Source organism: Scyliorhinus canicula, chromosome 2, assembly GCF_902713615.1.
Source record: "Scyliorhinus canicula chromosome 2, sScyCan1.1, whole genome shotgun sequence".
NCBI classification, from domain to species: domain Eukaryota; kingdom Metazoa; phylum Chordata; class Chondrichthyes; order Carcharhiniformes; family Scyliorhinidae; genus Scyliorhinus; species Scyliorhinus canicula.
Genome location: NC_052147.1, coordinates 145,299,159 through 145,318,822, shown reverse-complemented (window position 1 = coordinate 145,318,822; position 19,664 = coordinate 145,299,159). Strand labels below are relative to the sequence as shown.

The 19,664-nt window shown below is 51.8% G+C and overlaps 1 protein-coding gene across 1 annotated transcript in view; it reads right to left on the bottom strand.

The window, feature by feature from the left end:
- Positions 1-19,664, bottom strand: part of LOC119962278 (microtubule-associated protein futsch-like) — a 433,376-nt gene that overhangs the window by 257,799 nt on the left and 155,913 nt on the right. Inside the window, exon 19 of the mRNA XM_038790266.1 lies at positions 3,141-3,293. Coding sequence (XP_038646194.1) covers positions 3,141-3,293 — 153 coding nt within the window. The remainder of the gene's footprint in view (positions 1-3,140; positions 3,294-19,664) is intronic.

Here is a 19,664-nt window from a genome sequence, read left to right as displayed (position 1 = left end):
GACATTGTAAAATAAAGGGTACAACTCTAAAAGGGGTGCAGGAGCAGAGGAATTTATGAATGGCTATAGATTGAGAGAGGGGAATGTGCAACGAGATCCGGGTATCCTTGTACACCTGACTCTGAAAGTAAGCATGCATGTACAGCAGGCGGCAAAGAAGGACAATGGTGTACGTTAGCCTGCATAATGAGAGGGTTTGAGTACAAGAGCAGGGGTCACTTGCTGCAATTATACAGGGCCTTGGTGAGACCACACCCGGAATATTGTGTGCAGTTTTCTCTTTTTTTATATTCATTTACGGGATATGAGCGTCGCTGATTAGGCCAGCATTTATTGTCCATCCCTAGTATGTGAGGAAGAATGTTCATGCTCTCAAGGGAGTGCAGCGAAGGAACCAGACTGATTCCAGGGTTGGCGAGAATGATGTATGAGGAGAGATTGAGTTGGTTTGGATTATATTCGCTGGAGTTTAGAAGAATGATGGGATCTCATAGAAACCTATAAAATTCAAAGTGGACTTGACAGGGCATATGCAGGAAGGATGTTCCCGATGGCAGGGTCGTCCAGAACCAGGGGTCACAGTCTAAGGATACAGGGTAACCATTTAGAACATCGAACATACAGTGCAGAAGGAGGCCATTCGGCCCATCAAGTCTGCACCGCCCCACTTAAGCCCCCACTTCCACCCTATCCCCGCAACCCAATAACCCCTCCTAACCCTTTTGGACACGAAGGGCAATTTAGCATGGCCAATCCACCTAACCGTCACGTCTTTGGACTGTGGGAGGAAACCGGAGCACCCGGAGGAACCCACGCAGACACTGGGAGAACGTGTAAACTCCGCACAGTCACCCAGCGGGGAATCGAACCTGGGACCCTGACACTGTGAAGTCACAGTGCTATCCACTTGTGCTACTTTAGGACAGAGGTGAGGAGAAATTTCTTCATCCATAAAGAGGTGATCCTGTAGAATGCGCTACTACAGAAAGCAGTTGAGGCTAAAATATTGTATATATTCAAGAAGGAGTTAGATACAGCACCTGGGGCAAAGAGATCAATGATTATGGGGGGGAAGCGGGTGCAGGTTGCTGAGTTGGATGATCAGCCATGTTCATGATGAATGGTGGTCTGTGGCAGGGGGGAGTTGGTGCCAGGGGCACAGCGCTGCCTATTCACCCTGGTTTCCCGGAGGAGGTTGTGCAGTTTCTTCCTGCACTGTTTGCCAGTCTGGATGACGTAGACAACGGCGCTGACCACCTCTGCCACCTGCGCCCAGGCACGGTGAACCGCGCCACCTAACAGCCTTCCTCCCGGGCTGGGATGCAGGGTCATCCTTCTCTCCTCCATGGCATCCAGGAGGGTGTCCAGCTCAGTATCCCTGAACCGTGACGCTGCTCTCCTTCCAGCCATCTTGTTGAGTGGGACAGTGTGTGAGGGGAAGGATCGTTCAAGTACGGCTGCGGTGTATGAATCTCATGTGCGACAATCACGGACCCAGCAAATCTGGCGCCGTTTTGCATGGAACTTGTTGCATTCCACGTGCCAATGGTGCTAACCCATTTAGAGTTGCTGAATCGGTGCACCTGTTGTGCCATTTTTCCTGTTGTAAAACACCACTTAGTCCCAAAATCGGAGAATCCAGCCCACTGTTCCCACTCATGAAAGGTTCAAGAATGAGAGGACACAGATTTAAAACAATTGGAAAAATAAGCAAAATGATATGAGAGAAAACTTTTCATGCAGGGAGTGACGAGGGTCTGAAACGCACTGCCTGAGAATGTGGTGGAAGCACGTTCAATCACTACAATCAAACAGGAATTAGAGTGTTATCTAAAAAGGAAGAAAATGCAGGATTACAGGGAGAAGGCAGGAGAATGGCACTAAGTGAATTGCTCATTCAGAGAGCTGGAGTAGACACGATGGGCTCAATGGGCTCTTTCTGCTTTGTACCAATTCTGTGAATTCTTTGATTCTGTGAAGTGAAGTGAAAGTTTATTTTTACAGAGTGGGGAACATCAGGGAACTCGGGCTGGGAAGAGAATCCAGGTGGAGAAAGGAAATGGCCAGTGGCTGAGTTCACAGTGCGGAGGGACCATGAGCGATGAAGAGGCCACTTTATAGAGGCACTGGCAAAGGCAAAAGCAGACAGAAGACAAGCACTAATTGTAATATGTTATGATTGAATTCATAATTGTGGATTAGAATGTGTATTCTCAGTTGGTTTATAGTTTTTTTCAGAAAGAGAACAATGTGATGGTCAATGGCAGAGGGAAGGTAAGGAAGATGGGGTTATTGATGAATGGGGAGGTGTGCTTGGGGTGATTGGTATTATTCATTAATTTATATCATCACATAGACCCTGGGCAGGAAAGGCTTGTCTGCGATGTAGTCTCCCTTCCTTTTCCTGATCTTCTACCCCCTGTTACACCTCCTCCTTTCTATTTCCTTGTGTTCCCGCTCCTCATAATAGCCAGCTTGTGCAGCATGCAGCATACTACCACAAATTGAGATGTGATAAACTAATTTAGAGTTCCTCCAGAGAATTCCAGGCAATGGGATTGTATGCAATATTCCTTGTGGCAGCAGGGTTCTCATTGTCTGCTGTGCAGAGACCAGAAAAGCAAGACAATTATGCTGAGTCTTTATAAAACTGGTTCGAACTCAACTAGAGTATAGTGTCCAATTCTGGGCATTAGCCTTTTGGAAGCATGTGAAGGTTTAGATGGGGTGCAGAAAGGATTCACGTGAATAGTTCCCAGGAATGAGGAATTTCAGTAATGTGGATAGTTTGGAGAAGCTGGGATTGCTCTCCCTGGAGAAGAGAAGGTTAAGAGGACATTTGATTGGGATGTTCAAAATCATGAGGGATCTGGAACATATAAATTTAAGATAATTGGCTAAAGAACCAAAGATGGCGTGAGAAAAGAAAACTACTCTGCAGCTAATAGTTACAATCATGCACAGTCTGAAAATGTGGTGGAGGAAATATTAATGACTACTTGGAAAGGGAAGTGGATTAGCAATTGAAGGGAAGAAGTTGCAGGGCTATGGGAAACGAGTGAGGAAGAGGATTGCTAAATTCCTCTGACAGAAAGGCAGCATGGATTTGACAGTTCTCCAGTGTGTTGCTCCGGACTTACTATGTCTACGAGGCTGGTTGTTAGAGAGCTCATGTATAATTCCAGTGACTCTGCACTGTCTGGAATCCACTTCTGCTGTCCATCTTCCTGACTTGTCATCTTGGGAAGCTGTGAGCCTATTTCAGATGATTCGACTTTGGCGGATTGAGGAGACTGCAATATAAAGAATCAAATCATGAGTCCCAAACTCTGATAAAACTTCATGTACATATCCAGTTACAATACCATGGGCGAGTGCCTGGTTAATTCCTGCCCCACTTGACCTGGAGTCACAGACCAAGTGAATTAACCACTAGTTCTTTGAAACATAACCAATATCTTTGGCCTTGGCTTCCCAGTAATTCAGTTACCAGGTTTGTAAATGTAAACACACTTACTTTTTATTAATAACAAGAACTTTAATGAAATATGCAGCAAATACAAATGGTTAACTATTATCTAATTCCTAATTCCCCACTTTAAGTCCCCCCTTCCCACCACCACCCTCCCCCCACCCTCTACACACACACACGACATACAAACACAGAGGTGAAGAAAGGGGTAAAAAACAATAAAAGGAAAAAAGTCTTTGTTTCAGATGGTTGTTTCCAACACCTTACTCCTCTTCAAACTCCATTTTCAGTGAGAGGCTTTACTGTCGATTCATTCAGGTCTTTGCAGTTTCAGAAATGCAGAACTCACAACTTTTCTGGAGAGAGATTCCTGATCATTGTTTTCAGCCTGTAATCGTTTTCATGTTGATTCATTCATTCGGGTTCTCTGCAGTTCCTGGATAACAGCACTCCAAACCTTTCCAGATAAAACATGGGGCAGAGAGAGACCGTGCCCTTGTGCTTCCAGGAGTCGAACTAAGCTCCTTGGCTCTCTAAAAATTGTTTCAAACAGGCAGAGGGCATGCACCTGGGAGCTTCCAATCCCCTGGGAGACACACACACGTACCGTTCCGTCTGATCCCCGTTTGTGGAGAGCAGTACTGAACGGCGCTCGACCGAGGTTTCCGAGGCGGGGGAATCTGCACATTAAAGTAAGACTAGCTGTCTCGCTTTAATCTGCATATTTGCTAAAGTGACCCCGCCCACAATGGGAGGGATTTACATTGCAACATTTCGCAAGATCACGTTATACCTTGCGAGGCGTTGCGAGCCGGGTAGATCCTGGGAGCGGGGGTCTCCTGGCTTCTATCGCCATGCTGCACCGTGGCGAGCTGCCTTTTGGGTGCAGTGTGGCCATTCGAACTGAGCTCCTTGGGTCCCTGAGCATCAGTCCACTCAGGCAGGATCCGGCCACCATCTGTCATGGGGCAGAATACAGCCTTATGTCCAATTTTGTGGCCACCAGCCATTCAATCAAACTGATCCCACAACATCTCTCTGGTGCCGAAAATTCTGAAGCTCCTGTTCAAACCAGCAGAATGTTCTCTCCTGCACATCCAAATTTCTCATTCTCTCTGCTGCTTGACTTAAAGACACACGTCCATTAATCACCCATGGATCAGAAATGATAACGGTGAAATAAAAGGGGAAATAAGGAAATAATACAATACACACATGCCAGTATTTCTTGATAGACCCATAGAATACCTACAGTGCAGAAGGAGGCCATTTGGCCCATTGAGTCTGCCTACCCTCCTCCCCCTCCGCTCTCCCCCAGCCCCAAGCCCCCAGGCTCCCAGCTACTAGACCTGGGCCCCCTTCCTCAAGACAAACCATGTGCAGGTGATGGGTGTGAGCGTATACCAAGGAGACAGATAGGATTCAGGCTGTGGCATAGATTCAGGTCCACCAGAGCTCAGCTCACAGTAGGCTATCTTCACCCTCCTGGCTTGTATATTGACCCCCTGACAATGCCGACACAGGCCCATCACCCAGACCGTAGGAGGGTGGAACAGGGCGATTAGAGAGGGTGTGTGGGGAAGGGGTGTGGTGATCCACTGTGTGAACCTGTATTAGGGGATGTAAGGTAGGACCTGCACTACAGGTTCGCCGGTAGCCTCTGCCGGCTAGCTCCACCCACAAGGAGCCGTATAAATATGCATGACCTCCTCCTGATCAGCCATTCTGCCAGCTGCAGTAGGAGGCCACGCATCTAACTGTAATAAAGCCACAGTTGTACCAATCTGAGTCTTTCGTACAATTGATCGTGCATCAATTTATTACAGTCAGATTTTTCTACATTATGGACATCAGGATCAAACCAGATCGCCTGCAGCTGGATCCGCACTCGCCAGAAACGACTTTAATCACTGGCTAGCTTGTTTTGAGGCCTACATCAACGCTGCGACCCCGACGCCGACGGAAGCTCAGAAGATCCATGTTCTGTACTCCAGGTTGAGCTCCAGCGTGTTCCCGTTGATCCAGGACGCCCCGAGTTACGCGGAAGCAATGGCACTCCTTAAAGAGAACTACGTTCAGAAGACAAACACACTGTTCGTAAGGCACGTACTTGCCACTCGCGTACAACTACCTGGTGAGTCGATCGAAGACTTCTGGCGGGCTCTTATCCCACTCGTATGGGACTGTGACTGTCAGGCCGTCATGGCCACTGAACATTCCAATTTCCTCATGCGTGATGCATTCGTGATGGGGATTGCGTCAGACCCTATCCGACAACGACTGCTGGAAGGGGCCACGCTCGACCTAGCGGAGACGAAAGCTTTAGCACTGTCCATGACGGTCGCATCTCGCAACATCCAATCCTACCCCGCTCGCTGCACGGCCCACCCCTTCTACCCCTCCTGGACCCCGTAAATGACCCCCCTGGCTGGGGCCTCTCCTACTCAATATGCCTGCACCACCCCCCACACCACGCACCCTGGGGGTCCCCGCTGCTACTTCTGCGGCCAGCAGAAGCACCCCCGCCAGCGCTGCCCAGCCTGCGCTGCCACTTGCAAATCCTGCGGTAAGAAGGGCCACTTTGCGGCGATGTGCCAAGCCTGCGCAGTCGCTGCTATCACGGCCGCAATCGCCCCTTTCCCACAGCCAATCGCACAATGGGCGCCACCATCTTCTGCTCCCAGGGCCACGTGCGACCAGTGGGCGCCGTCATCCTCTCCCTCCAGTTCCACGTGCGGCTCGAGGGTGCCGCCATCTTGCCCCGCCCCCACAACATGCGCACCATGGGTGCTGCCATCTTGCCCCACCCCCGCAACGTGCGCTCCATGGACGCCGCCATCTTCTCCTCAACAGGTCCTCCGGATGCTGCCATCTTGTCTCCCCCACAGGACTGGAACACTGGATCCGGATCGCCGACGCTCCCCATCTGAATCCTCGGACGACCACCCGCAGCTTGCCTCTATGACACTGGACCAGTCCCGTCCTCACAACCCGGCCATCGCTTCGACAACAGTGGAAATCAACGGCCACGTGACCTGTTGCATACTGGACTCCGGGATCACCGAAATCTTCATCCACCCGGACACGGTAAGGCGCTGCTCCCTCACGGTCCACCCCGCCAACCAACGGATCTCCCTGGTCTCCGGATCCCACTCTGTCCCGATCCGAGGTTTCTGTGTGGTCAATCTCACTGTCCAGGGCGTAGAATTCAGCGGTTTCTGCCTCTACGTCCTCCCCAACCTCTGTGCTGCACTATTGCTGGGCCTGGATTTTCAGTGTAATCTCCAGAGCCTCACCCTCAAATTTGGCGGGCCCCTACCCCCACTCACCGTTTGCGGCCTCACAGCCCTCAAGGTTGACCCCCCCTCCCTCTTTGCCAATCTAACTGCGGATTGCAAGCCCGTTGCCACCAGGAGCAGACGGTACAGCACCCAGGACAAGGCCTTCATCAGGTCCAAAATCCAGCGGCTGCTTCAGGAGGGTATCATCGAGGCCAGCATTAGCCCCTGGAGAGCCCAAGTGGTAGTGGTTAAAACTGGGGAGAAACACCACAAAATGGTCGTGGACTACAGCCAGACCATCAATCGGTACACGCAGCTCGACGCGTACCCCCTCCCTTGCATATCTGATATGGTCAATCAGATTGCACAGTACCGGGTCTTCTCAACGATTGACCTTAAATCCGCCTACCACCAGCTCCCCATCCGTAAATCGGACCGTCCATACACTGCCTTCGAGGCGGACGGTCGCCTCTATCAATTTCTTAAGGTTCAATTTGGCGTCACTAACGGGGTCTCGGTATTCCAAAGAGAAAGGGACCGAATGGTTGACCTGTACGGACTGCGGGCCACGTTTCTGTACTTAGATAATGTAACCATCTGCGGCCACGGTCAGCAGGACCACAACGCCAACATTGCCAAATTTCTCCACACCGCCACTCTCCTCAACCTCACCTACAACAAGGAGAAGTGTGTGTTCAGCACCAACCGCTTAGCCATCCTCGGCTACGTAGTCCAAAACGGACTCCTGGGGCCCGATCCTGACCGCATGCGCCCCCTCATGGAGCTCCCCCTCCCCCACTGCCCCAAGGCCCTCAAACGCTGCCTTGGGTTCTTCTCCTACTACGCCCAGTGGGTCCCAAACTACGCGGACTAGGCCCGCCCACTTATACAGTCCACTCAATTTCCCCTCACGGCCGAGGCACAACATGCCTTCGACCGTATTAGAGCAGACATAGCCAAGGCAGGGATGCATGCAGTAGATGAGACACTGCCCTTTCAAGTTGAAAGCGACGCTTCAGATGTCGCCCTCGCCGCCACTCTAAACCAGGCAGGCAGACCCGTTCCATTCTTCTCCCGCACCCTTCATGCCTCTGAAATTCGACACTCGTCTGTTGAAAAGGAGGCCCAGGCTATCGTTGAAGCTGTGCGGCATTGGAGGCATTACCTGGCTGACAGGAGATTCACTCTTCTCACTGACCAACGGTTGGTAGCTTTCATGTTCAACAACACGCAGCGGGGCAAGATCAAAAATGATAAAATCTTGCGGTGGAGAATCGAGCTCTACACCTACAATTACGAGATTTTGTATCGCCCCGGCAAGCTCAACGAGCCCCCAGACGCCCTCTCTCGAGGTACATGTGCCAGCGCACAAGTAAATCAACTCCGTGCCCTGCACGACAGCCTTTGTCACCCGGGCGTCACTCGATTGTATCACCTCGTCAAAGCCCGCAATCTGCCCTACTCTGTCGAGGAAGTGTGGACAGTCACCAGAGACTGCCAGGTCTGTGCGGAGTGGAAGCCGCACTTCTACCAGCCGGACCGTGAGCGCCTGGTGAAAGCGTCCCACCCCTTTGAATGCCTCAGCTTGGATTTCAAAGAGACCCTCCCCTCCAACGACCGCAACACATATATCCTCAATGTGGTCGATGAATTCTCCTGGTTCTCCTTCGCCATCCCATGCCGCGAAATGACGTCTGCCACCGTCATCAAGGCCCTCAACTCCATCTTCGCTCTGTTCGGTTTCCCCGAATACATCCACAGCGATAGGGGATCCTCATTCATGAGCGATGAGCTGCGTCAGTTCCTGCTCAGCAGGAGTATCGCCTCCAGCAGGACGACCAGCTATAATCCCCGGGGAAACGGGCAGGTAGAGAGGGAGAACGGGACAGTTTGGAGGGCCAGCGGTCCAGAAACCTCCCAGCCGCTCGCTGGCAGCAGGTCCTCCCAGATGCACTGCACTCTATCCGGTCTCTACTGTGCACCGCCACAAATAACACACCCCATGGACATGTTTTTACCTTCCCTAGGAAGTCCACATCCGGTGTGTCGGTCCCGACTTGGCTCGCAGCTCCAGGACCGGTTCTTCTACGTAGGCATGTCCGACTCCACAAGGCGGACCCCTTGGTGGACAGGGTACACCTGCTCCACGCCAACCCCCAGTAGTTGGGAAGTTAGTTCAGTGGGAATGGAGGCTAGGGCAGTTGAATGTTCCTCCTGCAGAATGTGGGAGGAAAGGGTCACCTCTAGTGTCCCTTCTGACTACATCTGCGGGAAGTGCACCCAACTCCAGCTCCTCGAGAGCCGCATTAGGGACCTGGAGCTGGAGCTGGATGAACTTCGGATCATTCGGGAGGCGGAGGAGGTTATTGAAAGGAGTTATAGGGAGGTAGTCACACCTCAGGTAAAAGAAGAAGGTAGATGGGTTACCGTCAGGGGAGGGAGAGGGAACCGGCAGGCAGTGCAGGGATCCCCTGTGGTCGGTCCCCTCTATAACAAGTATACCGTTTTGGATACTGTTGCGGGGGACGACTTACCAGGGGTAAGCAATAGGGCACAGGTCTCTGGCACAGAGTCTGTCCCAGTTGCTCAGAAGGGAAGGGAGAAGAGGAACAGAGCACTTGTCATTGGGGACTCCATAGTTGGAGGAACAGACAGGAGGTTCTGTGGGAACGAAAGAGACTCACGGTTGGTGTGTTGCCTCCCAGGTGCCAGGGTTCGTGATGTCTCTGATCGTGTTTTTGGGATCCTTAAGGGAGAGGGGGACCAGCCCCAAGTCGTGGTCCACATAGGTACCAACGATATAGGTAGGAAGAGAGATGGGGATTTGAGACAGAAATTCAGGGAGCTAGGGTGGAAGCTGAGAGCTAGAAAAAACAGAGTTGTTATCTCTGGGTTGTTACCCGTGCCAAGTGCTAGCGAAGTGAGAAATAAGAGGCGAGATTCTCCCAAAACGGGAGAAATCGTAAAGCTGCCGTAAAACCCGGGCGGGTTTTACGGCAGCGCGCCCCTTCCCGACCGGGGACCGATTCTGGTCCCCGGTCGGGGCTAGCAGCCCGACGCGTAGGCTCCGGCAAGACGGGCTTAACGAAAATCGTTAAGCCCGCTTGCCGGAGTTAGCGCCGGCTGACGCGTCATATGACATCAGCCGCGCATGCGCAGTTTGGAAGACTCCAACCCGCACATGCGCGGGTGACGTCATCGCGTTTTTGCGCGAAACCCGCGCATGCGCGGGCCGGGTTGCCCCTCAGCCGCCCCGCGAATGGATACTGCGGGGCGGCGGAAGGACAAGTAGTGCGCGGGCATCGGGCCCGCTGCCCGCAATCGGTGGGCACCGATCGCGGGCCCATAGCACCCTTGGCACGGCCGTGGTACGGCCGTGCCAATCGGTGCCATGGTTATTAATAGCGAGTTTGTGACGCCGTTTTTACAAACGGCAAGACCAGGTGTGTTTGCCGTTCGTAAAAACGGCGGAAAGGGCTGGGACTTCGGCCCATCTAACAGCTGAGAATCGCTGCCGGCCGTAAAAAAACGGCGGCAGCGATTCGGGTCGGGACTTCGGCGGGGGGGTGGGAGAATAGCGGGAGGGCGGCAAAAATGTCGGGAAGGCCCTCCCGCTATTCTCCCACCCGTCGTGGGGGGGCGGAGAATTTCGCCCAAGGAGAGAGAGGAGTTGAACACGTGGCCACAGGGATGGTGCAGGAGGGAGGGTTTTGGTTTCCTGGATAATTGGGGCTCATTCTGGGGTAGGTGGGACCTCTACAAACAGGATGGTCTTCACCTGAACCAGAGGGGTACCAATATCCTGGGGGGGAGATTTGCTAGTGCTCTTCGGGGGGGTTTAAACTAATTCAGCAGGGGGATGGGAACCTAAATTGTAGTCCCAGTGTACAGGATGTTGAGAGTAGTGAGGTCAGGGATAGAGTTAAAAGTTCGAAAGAGGGCACCGGCAAGCAGGACGCTGGTTTGAAGTGTGTCTACTTCAACGCCAGGAGCATCCGGAATAAGGTGGGTGAGCTTGCAGCATGGGTTGGTACCTGGGATCTCGATGTTGTGGCGATTTCGGAGACATGGGTAGAACAGGGACAGGAATGGTTGTTGCACGTTCCAGGATTTAGATGTTTCAGTAAGAACAGAGAAGATGGTAAAAGGGGGGGGGGGGTGGCATTGTTAATCAAGGAAAGTATTACGGCGGTAGAAAGGACGTTTGAGGACTCGTCTACTGAGGTAGTATGGGCCGAGGTTAGGAACAGTAGAGGAGAGGTCACCCTATTGGGAGTTGTCTATAGACCTCCGAATAGTTCCAGAGATGTACAGGAAAGGATTGCAAAGATGATTCTCGATAGGAGCGAGAGTAACAGGGTAGTTGTTATGGGGGACTTTAACTTTCCAAATATTGACTGGAAATACTATAGTTCGAGTACTATAGATGGGTCAGTTTTTGTGCAGTGTGTGCAGGAGGGTTTTCTGACACAGTATGTAGACAGGCCAACAAGGGGCGAGGCCACATTGGATTTGGTACTGGGTAATGAACCCGGCCAGGTGTTAGATTTAGATGTAGGTGAGCACTTTGGTGATAGTGATCACAACTCGGTTATGTTTACTTTAGCAATGGGCAGGGATAGGTATATACCGCAAGGCAAGAATTATAGCTGGGGAAAAGGCAATTATGATGCTATTCGGCAAGATTTAGGATGTATAGGATGGGGAAGGAAACTGCAGGGGATGGGTACAATCGAAATGTGGAGCTTTTTCAAGGAACAGCTACTGCGTGTCCTTGATAAGTATGTACCTGTCAGGCAGGGAGGAAGTTGTCGAGCAAGGGAACCGTGGTTTACTAAGGAAGTTGAAGCACTTGTCAAGAGGAAGAAGAAGGCTTATGTTAGGATGAGACATGAAGGCTCAGTTAGGGCACTTGAGAGTTACAAGTTAGCCAGGAAGGACCTAAAGGGAGAGTTAAGAAGAGCGAGGAGAGGACACGAAAAGTCGTTGGCGGATAGGATCAAGGAAAACCCTAAGGCTTTCTATAGGTATATCAGGAACAAAAGAATGACTCGAGTAAGATTAGGGCCAATCAAGGATAGTAGTGGAAAGTTGTGTGTGGAGTCAGAGGAGATAGAGGAAGCGTTAAATGGATATTTTTCATCAGTGTTTACACTGGAGAAAGACATTGTTGTTGAGGAGAACACTCAGGTTCAGTCGACCAGGCTAGATGGAATTGAGGTTCAAAAGGAGGAGGTGTTAGCAATTTTGGAAAATGTCAAAATAGATAAGTCCCCTGGGCCAGATGGGATTTATCCTAGGATTCTCTGGGAAGCCAGGGAGGAGATTGCAGAGCCTTTGTCCTTGATCTTTATGTCGTCTTTGTCGACAGGAATAGTGCTGGAAGACTGGAGGATAGCAAATGTTGTCCCCTTGTTCAAGAAGGGGAGTAGAGACAACCCTGGTAATTATAGACCTGTGAGCCTTACTTCGGTTGTGGGTAAAATGTTGGAAAAGGTTATAAGAGATAGGGTTTATAATCATCTTGAAAAGAACAAGTTGATTAGCGATGCTCAACACGGTTTTGTGAAGGGTAGGTCATGCCTCACAAACCTTATTGAGTTTTTTGAGAAGGTGACCAAACAGGTGGATCAGGGTAAAGCTGTTGATGTGGTGTATATGGATTTCAGTAAGGCGTTTGATAAGGTTCCCCACGGTAGGCTATTGCAGAAAATAAGGAAGTATGGAATTGAAGGTGATTTAGCGGTTTGGATCAGTAATTGGCTAGCTGAAAGAAGACAGAGAGTGGTGGTTGATGGCAAATGTTCATCCTGGAGTTCAGTTCCTAGTGGTGTACCGCAAGGATCTGTTTTGGGGCCACTGCTGTTTGTCATTTTTATAAATGACCTGGAAGAGGGTGTAGAAGGGTGGGTTAGTAAATTTGCAGATGACACGAAGGTCGGTGGAGTTGTGGATAGTGTTGAAGGATGTCATAGGATACAGAGGGACATAGATAAGCTGCAGAGCTGGGCTGAGGGGTGGCAGATGGAGTTTAATGCGGAAAAGTGTGAGGTGGTTCACTTTGGAAGGAGTAACAGGAATGCAGAGTACTGGGCTAATGGCAAGATTCTTGGTAGTGTAGATGAACAGAGAGATCTCGGCATCCAGGTACATAAATCCCTGAAAGTTGCCACCCAGGTTAATAGGGCTGTTAAGAAGGCATATGGTGTGCTAGCCTTTATAAGCAAGGAGATTGAGTTTCGGAACCACAAGGTCATGCTGCAGCTGTACGTAACTCTGGTGCGGCCGCACCTGGAGTACTGCGTGCAGTTCTGGTCACCACATTATAGGAAGGATGTGGAAGCTTTGGAAAGGGTTCAGAGGAGATTTACTAGGATGTTGCCTGGTATGGAGGGAAGGTCTTACGAGGAAAGGCTCAGGGAATTGAGGTTGTTTTCGTTAGAGAGGAGAAGGCTGAGAGGTGACTTAATAGAGACATATAAGATAGTCAGAGGGTTAGATAGGGTGGACAGTGAGAGTCTTTTTCCTCGGATGGTGATGACCAACACGAGGGGACATAGCTTTAAATTGAGGGGTGATAGATATAGGACAGATGTCAGAGGCAGTTTCTTTACTCAGAGAGTAGTAGGGGTGTGGAACGCCCTGCCTGCAACAGTAGTAGACTCGCCAATTTTAAGGGCATTTAAGTGGTCACTGGATAGACATATGGATGAAAATGGAATAGTGTAGGTCAGATAGGCTTCAGATGGTTTCACAGGTCGGCGCAACATCGAGGGCCGAAGGGCCTGTACTGCGCTGTAGTGTTCTATGTTCTATGTTCTATGCCTATGTGGAGCTCCCTCAGGTTCCACTCCCACACACTTCCCCACCCACGTGCCACCCTCCACTCCCCCGGCGCTCCTAGCATTATCCCACCAGGTCCACCCCTGGCACCGCCAGCACCGACATCGCCACCACCGCTACGTCGCTCCCAGCGAACCGTCAAACCACCGGACAGACTTAACCTCTGACGGGCACCAGACTACAAGATGGACATATATTTTTTTCCCCCTCCCCTCTGTAAATTATTTGTAAATCTGTATATAGATCCACGCCACCCCAACCGGACTCATTTTAACAGGGGGTGAATGTGGTGATCCACTGTGTGCACCTGTATTAGGGGATGTAAGGTAGGACCTGCACTACAGGTTCGCCGGTAGACCCTGCCGGCTAGCTCCACCCACAAGGAGCCGTATAAATATGCATGACCTCCTCCTGATCAGCCATTCTGCCAGCTGCAGCAGGAGGCCTTGCATCTGACTGCAATACAGCCACAGTTGTACCAATCTGAGTCTTTCGTGCGATTGATCGTGCAGGCATCAAGGGGCAGGTAATGAGTGTGTGGGGGAATGTTCTGGGGGGTAGGGAGGTTGTAGTGTGATGTGGACTGGGAGGTGGGAGTGTGATGTGGACTGGGAGGTGGGAGCGTGATGTGGACTGGGAGGTGGGAGGGTGATGTGGACTGAGAGGTGGGAGCGTGATGTGGACTGGGAGGTGGGAGCGTGATGTGGACTGGGAGGTGGGAGTGTGATGTGGACTGGGAGGTGGGAGTGTGATGTGGACTGGGAGGTGGGAGTGTGATGTGGACTGGGAGATGGGAGAGTGATGTGGACTGGGAGGTGGGAGGGTGATGTGGACTGGGAGGTGGGAGCGTGATGTGGACTGGGAGGTGGAAGCGTGATGTGGACTGGGAGGTGGGAGTGTGATGTGGACTGGGAGGTGGGAGTGTGATGTGGACTGGGAGGTGGGAGTGTGATGCGGACTGGGAGGTGAGAGTGTGATGTGGACTGGGAGGTGGGAGTGTGATGTGGACTGGGAGGTGGGAGTGTGATGCGGACTGGGAGGTGAGAGTGTGATGTGGACTGGGAGGTGGGAGTGTGATGTGGACTGGGAGGTGGGAGGTGGGAGTGTGATGTGGACTGGGAGGTGGGAGTGTGATGCGGACAGGGAGGTGAGAGTGTGATGTGGACTGGGAGGTGGGAGTGTGATGTGGACTGGGAGGTGGGAGAGTGATGTGGGCTGGGAGGTGGGAGTGTGATGTGGACTGGGAGGTGGGAGTGTGATGTGGACTGGGAGGTGGGAGTGTGGTGTGGACTGGGAGGTGGGAGTGTGATGTGGACTGGGTGGTGGGAGTGTGATGTGGACTGGGAGGTGGGAGGGTGATGTGGACTGGGAGGTGGGAGTGTGATGTGGACTGGGAGGTGGGAGAGTGATGTGGACTGGGAGGTGGGAGTGTGATGTGGACTGGGAGGTGGGAGCGTGATGCGGACTGGGTGGTGGGAGTGTGATGTGGACTGGGAGGTGGGAGTATGATGTGGACTGGGAGGTGGGAGTGTGATGTGGACTGGGAGGTGGGTGTGTGATGCGGACTGGGAGGTGGGAGTGTGATGCGGACTGGGAGGTGGGAGTGTGATGCGGACTGGGAGGTGGTAGTGTGTTGTGGACTGGGAGGTGGGAGAGTGATGTGGACTGGGAGGTGGGAGTGTGATGTGGACTGGGAGGTGGGAGCGTGATGCGGACTGGGAGGTGGGAGTGTGATGTGGACTGGGAGGTGGGAGTGTGATGTGGACTGGGAGGTGGGAGGTGGGAGTGTGATGTGGACTGGGAGGTGGGAGTGTGATGTGGACTGGGAGGTGGGAGTGTGATGTGGACTGGGAGGTTGGAGTGTGATGCGGACTGGGTGGTGGGAGTGTGATGTGGACTGGGAGGTTGGAGTGTGATGCGGACTGCGTGGTGGGAGTGTGATGTGGACTGGGAGGTGGGAGTGTGATGCGGACTGGGAGGTGGGAGCGTGATGTGGACTGGGAGGTGGGAGCGTGATGCGGACTGCGTGGTGGGAGTGTGATGTGGACTGGGAGGTGGGAGTGTGATGCGGACAGGGAGGTGGGAGTGTGATGTGGACTGGGAGGTGGGAGTGTGATGTGGACTGGGAGGTGGGAGGGTGATGTGGACTGGGAGGTGGGAGTGTGATGTGGACTGGGAGGTGGGAGTGTGATGTGGACTGGGAGGTGGGAGTGTGATGTGGACTGGGAGGTGGGAGTGTGATGTGGACTGGGAGGTGGGAGTGTGATGTGGACTGGGAGGTGGGAGTGTGGTGTGGACTGGGAGGTGGGAGTGTGATGTGGACTGGGTGGTGGGAGTGTGATGTGGACTGGGAGGTGGGAGGGTGATGTGGGCTGGGAGGTGGGAGTGTGATGTGGACTGGGAGGTGGGAGTGTGATGTGGACTGGGAGGTGGGAGTGTGATGTGGGCTGGGAGGTGGGAGTGTGGTGTGGGCTGGGTGGTGGGAGTGTGATGTGGACTGGGAGGTGGGAGTGTGATGTGGGCTGGGAGGTGGGAGTGTGATGTGGACTGGGAGGTGGGAGTGTGATGTGGACTGGGAGGTGGGAGTGTGATGTGGACTGGGAGGTGGGAGTGTGATGTGGACTGGGAGGTGGGAGTGTGATGTGGACTGGGAGGTGGGAGTGTGGTGTGGGCAGGGCGGCACCGGTGGACGGGTGGGAGAGTAGGTGAGATGAGGCAAGAGGGAGAGATGACGGTCTAAGCCACAACTTTTGAGATGCGGGCAAGTATGTGGGTCTCCCTGGACCTATGGGCTTGCAGGACCCTCGCTACCGCCCGTCCTCCAATGTCAATCTGGTCCCATGCATCCTCCCTGGGCTGGTCCTCCAGCCCTCCTTGTCCTGTTCCTTCCCAGATTGGGCTGCATGTTCCTTTTCCTCCACCTCCAGCACGTCGCTCTGCTGCTGTGCCTGGTTGTGGAGGGCACAGCAGGCCACCTGTGGTCTGGTTTAGCACACTGGGCTAAATCGCTGGCTTTTAAAGCAGACCAACGCAGGCCAGCAGCATGGTTCAATTCCCGTACCAGCCTCGCCGGAATGTGGTGACTAGGGGCTTTTCACAGTAACTTCATTGAAGCCTACTCGTGATAATAAGCGATTTTCATTTCATTTCATTTCACCACAAAGTGGGCGATCCTCCAGGGTGTGTACTGCCGTGCACCACCGGAGCAGTTGAGGCATCAGAACCGGCATTTTGAGCAGTACAATGCACCACTCAATGACAGCCTGGATGGCCACATGGGCCTCATAATATCAGGTCTCCGCATCAGCCTCCAGTCTCTGTATTGTCATCATCATCCAGGTCCTAAGAAGGTACCCTTATGTCCCAAGAGCCAACTGGTCACCCTGCGGTGTCCCTCGAAGGTGCTGGGGATCTCTGACTGCCCCAGGATAGAGCTGTTGGGCACACTCCCTGCGAAAGCGTGCACGCACGTGCATGCATGCAAGTTGGACATTCAGGAAGTGAAACCCCTTCCTGTTGATGTAAGGCACTCCTGCACTGCAAAGTGCCCGCAAAGCGATGTGTATGCCATTAATTACCGCCAGGACCTGGTGAATCTCGGCGATGGAGGAGAATCCTGCTACCTGACCTTAGTCCAGGTCAAACTTTATATCATCAACTCTCCTGGCAAACAGGGCATCCGTGACTTCACGGATCCACTTGTGGGCTGAAGCTTGCGAAATGCGGCATAAGTCCCTGCTCAAGCCCTGGAATGAACCTGAGGCATAAAAGTTCAGGGTTGCGGTGATCTTGACGGCCACCAGGAGTGGGTATCCTCCTCCTCCATGTGGTGCCAAGTCTGCAAGGACATGGATAGGGGCCACAATGTTTCCTTGTTGAGGAGGACCCTCGTGCGGCACATACTGTCCACCATCTGTTTGAAGGACCAGTGACGCCTGTACAATTTGGGTCATCGTCGGCCTCCCCCTCTGGGTCCCTCCCAGGCCTGATGGGTGGCCAGGTCCTCAGGGTGTGGGGCAGGGCCCTGCACATGGACCAACGCCTCGAGCCTTTGTTGACATTGGTACCACTGCCTTCTCCAGTGTCTGGCCACCTGGCCTACCAATGCCACAGTGAGGGCAGCTTCTGCGTGGTCATAGAACATAGAACATTACAGAGCAGTACGGGCCCTTCGGCCCTCGATATTGAGCCGACCTGTGAAACCATCTGAAGCCTATCTGACCTACACTATTCCATTTTCATCCACATGTCTATCCAGTGACCACTTAAATGCCCTTAAATTTGGCGAGTCTACCACTGTTGCAGGCAGGGCGTTCCACACCCCTACTACTCTCTGAATAAAGAAATTGCCTCTGACATCTGTCCTACATCTACTACCCCTCAATTTAAAGCTATGACCCTTGTTTTGGTCATCACCATCCGAGGAAAGAGACTCTCACTGTCCACCCTATCTAACCCTCTGACTATCTTATATGTCTCTATTAAGTCACCTCTCAGCCTTCTCCTCTCTAATGAAAACAACCTCAAGTCCCTGAACCTTTCCTCGTAAGACCTTCCCTCCATACCAGGCAACATCCTAGTAAATCTCCTCTGAACCCTTTCCAAAGCTTCCACATCCTTCCTATAATGTGGTGACCAGAACTGCACGCAGTACTCCAGGAGCGGCCACACCAGTTATGTACAGCTGCAGCATGATCTTCTGGCTCCGAAACGCAATCCCCCTACTGATAAAAGCTAGCCTTCTTAACAGCCCTATTAACCTGGGTGGCAATTTTCAGGGATTTATGTACCTGGATGCCGAGATCTCTCTGTTCATCTACACTACCAAGAATCTTGCCATTAGCCCAGTACTCTGCATTCCTGTTACTCCTTCCAAAGTGAACCACCTCACACTTTTCTGCATTAAACTCCATCTGCCACCTCTCAGCCCAGCTCTGCAGCTTATCTATGACCCTCTGTATCCTATAACATCCTTCAGCACTATCCACAACTCCACCGACCTTCGTGTCATCTGCAAATTTACTAACCCATCCTTCTACACCCTCTTCCAGGTCATTTATAAAAATGACAAACAGCAGTGGCCCCAAAACAGATCCTTGCGGTACACCACTAGTAACTGAACTCCAGGATGAACATTTGCCATCAACCACCACCCTCTGTCTTCTTTCAGCTAGCCAATTACTGATCCAAACCTCTAAATCACCTTCAATTCCATACTTCCTTATTTTCTGCAATAGCCTACCATGGGAAACCTTATCAAATGCCTTACTGAAATCCATATACACCACATCAACCGCTTTACCCTCATCCACCTGTTTGGTCACCTTCTCAAAAAACTCAATAAGGTTTGTGAGGCATGACCTACCCTTCACAAAACCGTGTTGACTATCGCTAATCAACTTGTTCTTTTCAAGATGATTATAAACCCTATCTCTTATAACCTTTTCCAACATTTTACCCACAACTGAAGTAAGGCTCACAGGTCTATAATTACCAGGGTTGTCTCTACTCCCCTTCTTGAACAAGGGGACAACATTTGCTATCCTCCAGTCTTCCAGCACTATTCCTGTCGACAAAGAGGACATAAAGATCAAGGACAAAGGCTCTGAAATCTCCTCCCTGGCTTCCCAGAGAATCCTAGGATAAATCCCATCTGGCCCAGGGGACTTATCTATTTTGACATTTTCCAAAATTGCTAACACCTCCTCCTTGTGAACCTCAATTCCATCTAGCCTGGTCAACTGAACCTGAGTATTCTCCTCGACAACATTGTCTTTCTCCAGTGTAAACACTGATGAAAAATATCCATTTAACGCTTCCCCTATCTCCTCTGATTCCACACACAACTTTCCACTACTATCCTTGATTGGCCCTAATCTTACTCTAGTCATTCTTTTGTTCCTGATATACCTATAGAAAGCCTTAGGGTTTTCCTTGATCCTATCCGCCAATGACTTTTCGTGTCCTCTCCTCGCTCTTCTTAACTCTCACTTTAGGTCCTTCCTGGCTAACTTGTAACTCTCAAGTGCCCTAACTGAGCCTTCATGTCTCATCCTAACATAAGCCTT